General features: G+C 50.1%; 1 protein-coding gene across 1 annotated transcript in view; it reads right to left on the minus strand.

Annotated features, from left to right (window-relative positions):
• Positions 1-231: 231 nt before the first annotated feature.
• Positions 232-3,559, minus strand: part of Nfatc2ip (nuclear factor of activated T cells 2 interacting protein) — an 11,400-nt gene continuing 8,072 nt past the window's right edge. Inside the window, exons 8-9 of the mRNA XM_004623143.2 lie at positions 1,655-1,751; positions 232-814 (exon numbers count right to left, since the gene is read on the minus strand). Coding sequence (XP_004623200.2) covers positions 768-814; positions 1,655-1,751 — 144 coding nt within the window. The 3' untranslated portion in view covers positions 232-767. The remainder of the gene's footprint in view (positions 815-1,654; positions 1,752-3,559) is intronic.

Here is a 3,559-nt window from a genome sequence, read left to right on the forward strand (position 1 = left end):
GATAACCATAGGAATGTGTGATCTTGCCTCAGTCTCCACAGTGCTGGGACTGCAGCGGTGCTCCGCCATGCCCAGCTACTTAAAAAGTACACCTGAATGAATGGTGACCAAGTGAATGCACACTAAAACACTGTCACTTCTTTCTTTTTTCTTCTTTTTGCGCTTTCTGAGACAGGGCCTAGCTATGCAGTTCAGGCTGGCCTTGAACTCACTGTGTGGCCCAGGCTGGTCTCGAACTTGAAACAATCCTCCTGCCTCAGCCTCCCAAGTGCTGGCATCACAGGCCTGCGCCACCACGCCCAGCTCACAGTGTCACTTTATACCCATCAGATTAGCCAAAATCAGATAGCTGAGAAATATTAAGTGCTGCTAAGAATGAGGAGAAAAGAAAACTTCAAGTGGGTCAGTCCTCATTCTGAGGAAAATCTGGGAAGCTGCAGAAATTGGCCTGTGTGAGCCACACCTTCCCTGGGTATGCAGGCCAAACACTGCTCACACAGCACAGAAGGGCCCCAGAAAGGGTGCTCGTCGGGGCCTTGTATCCATGCCAAGGTGTCGGAGGCGCACAGCTGTGACCACGTAAGGCATCGGTGAGTGAAATGCAGCTGATGCCCATGAGTGCCACAGAGCAGCTCTGGGTAACGACAGGCCCACAACAAGCAGCAGGGCGGGAGCTCCACACATGGTGGGTGGGCGAAAACAGAATTAGATCTATTGCACAACACCATTCACCCATAAAACACACTACCTCTTAAAGACATTCATATTCAAATGTGTATAAATATATAAGACAGGACGCCAATGGGAGAGGATGCTGTAAGGGGAGGAAAAGGTCAAAACCAGAGAATTAATTTTTGCATGGGACTACCTGCCCAAGACTCGACACGAGGCAGCTTGAATACGTGCGCCAGGAAGGGCAACAGCTCTCAGGGTCCTGGCGCGAGGGGCTCAGGACGGAGGCTCCACTACCCTTCCAGAGTACATCCCGCCTACTGCGCTTACGCACACGTGCTGCCGTACCCTCCTGCACGCTACAGCACCTGCCGCCACAGTGCGTCCCGCAAACCCAGCCAGGTGAGAATAAGGCCACTGCCGGCGCTCAGTGTGCAGTACCTCCCAGAACTGGAAGCTGTATCCAGCCCTCGTTTATTCCAACTCTTTAAATATGAGCAAAGGTTCCTAGAACAGTCATTTCAGTGAAGCAAAGGGCAGTGACGGAAGCTCAGGGCGCAGGTGGGCTGCAAAGTCAGCAGGACATGCATGGTACCACAGGCCAGGCAGGGCAGCGACAACCACCATGCAACCACCCTACTGGTTCATGGCTTGAGGCCGGGTGAACAGGAATGAGGCCCAAGGTCACCCTGCACTTTTGATTCTACTTAAAAATAAATCCTACCTCACCCTCTATTAGTCTTTGTGTGTTTGCTTTTTATTTTATTTTTTGTACCATGAATCGAACTCAGGACCTTACGCTGCCAGGCAGGCGCTGCGCTGTTGAAATGTATCCCCAGCACCACCTTCTGCTAGTCTTTACGGGGCCAAAATGGAGGGGTTCTAAGTCTCGGTTGGGCTTCCAAACAGGGAGTGGGGTCTCAGGCCCAGACCTCAATGAGGTCCCCAGATTCCATGCCCAGATCCGCGGGTAACTCCTTGCCTGAAAGCTTCGTCCCATCAAAGAAGAAGGAGAGCTTGTGTCCAGAGAGCCCCATGGCCTCCGCATAGTGTGACATGAGGGTCCTGAGAGGAGAATCCTGGGAGAAGAAAAAGTAGATGCAAAAACACGAAAACAAGGTGGGGGAACATCTGGACAGGGACGGACAAACACCTGGAGACCTGGAGACCGGTCAGAGGGCCAATCAGGGACATCAGAACCTCCTAGAGGGAAGGCCAGTGGATGCGGAGGCTGCTCAGTCAGGTTCCTTTCTGAGTACTGGGGTGATTTATCAACATATCGTAAGAGAACCCAGATTCTAGAATGTGAATGGTTCAAGCTATGGACCAGACTCTCCCACTTGTTTTATTTTCTTAAATGTACTTAATTCAGGGTCTGCAGGGTCTGCAGGGTCTACAGGGTCTAGAGGATCTGCAGGGTCTGCAGGATCTACACGGTCTGCAGGGTCTACACAGTCTGCAGGGTCTACAGGGTCTCACTACACAGATTAGACTCGCAGTGATTCTCCTGTTTTCAGCCTCCCAAGCGCTGGGATTACAGGCGTGTGCCACCATGCCGGCTCATTTACCATCTCAGCACATGATGGGGTGGGGCCAGCACAGCACAGCGGGGATCAAACCCTGGCCACTGTGCTCTGCCTAAGCAGGCATATTAAGCTGCTGAGCTATCTGGCCAGCCCTTCTCCCACTCATTTTTTCTTTTTTTTTTTGGCGGAACCGGGGATTGAACTCAGATCCTTGCGTTTGCCGGTCAAGCGCTTATTCTACTGAGCCATCTCCCCGGCCCCTCTCCCACTCATTTGATGCATTACCTTAGAAAAGTATTATGGGTTGAGCTGTGTCTCCCCCAAAAAAGACACTGCTAACCCTTGCAAACATGAATGTGACCTTATTTGGATTCAGCGCCTTGAAATGTAATCAAGTTAACATGAGACCATAGTTGATTAGTGGCTGCTAATCCAATATGACTTGTGTCTTATGATGAAAGACACACAGAGTGGGGCCGGGGAGACGGCTCAGTTGAATAAGCGCTTGCCTGGCAAGTGCAAGGGCCTAAGTTCAATCCCAGGTTCTGCAAAGAAAAAGAAAGACAGACAGACAGACACAGAGTGACACAACTGCAAGCTAAGGAACTCCGGCTGCCCAGCAGCTAAAGATGCAAATGAGTCTACCTACAGCCTCTGAAGTTGCAGGGTCCTAACACCTGTTTCAGATTCCTAGCCTCCAAAACTGCAAGAGAATAGATTTTTTTCTTCTTTTTTTTGTATTTCAGGGAAGGGTCTACAGGGTGTTCAGGGTCTCACTACTAGATCGGACTTGTAGTGATCCACCTGTTTACAGCTTCCCAAGAGCTGGGATACCAGGCGCGCACCACCACGCCCAGTCTCCATCGCAGTCTCAGTGGCCCAGGGGCAGGGCTGGCAAGGCAGGCTCGGGGATCGAACCCCTGGCCCATGCACCTGCTTGTAGGCACTTTAATCCACTGAGCTATTTGGCTGGCCTTGAGAACAGTTTTATTGTTTGGTTGGGTTTTCTAGTTGTTGTTTTCTTTGGTATCAAGAATGAAACTCATGGGTCCAGGGAGATGGCTCAGTAGGATAAGCGCTTGACTGGCAAACTCAAGGATCTGAGTTCAATCCCCGGTTCTGCCAAAAAAAACCAAAACCAAAAACAAACAAACAAAAAAAAAGAATGAAACTCATGTCTCAAGACAAAAAAAGTCTTACTATACAGTGTATTTTAAAAACCTTAGCATGTGAGTTCCTTTTTTTTTTTTGAGGAACTAAGGATTGAACTCAGGTCCCTGGGCTTGCCAGGCAAGCGCTTATTCCACTGAGCCATCTCCCCAGACTCAGGAATTTTCATGTAAAGAAAGCACTTTAGCTGA

The sequence above is a fragment of the Octodon degus genome, unplaced genomic scaffold (assembly GCF_000260255.1).
Source record: "Octodon degus isolate 3935 unplaced genomic scaffold, OctDeg1.0 scaffold00001, whole genome shotgun sequence".
NCBI lineage: Eukaryota > Metazoa > Chordata > Mammalia > Rodentia > Octodontidae > Octodon > Octodon degus.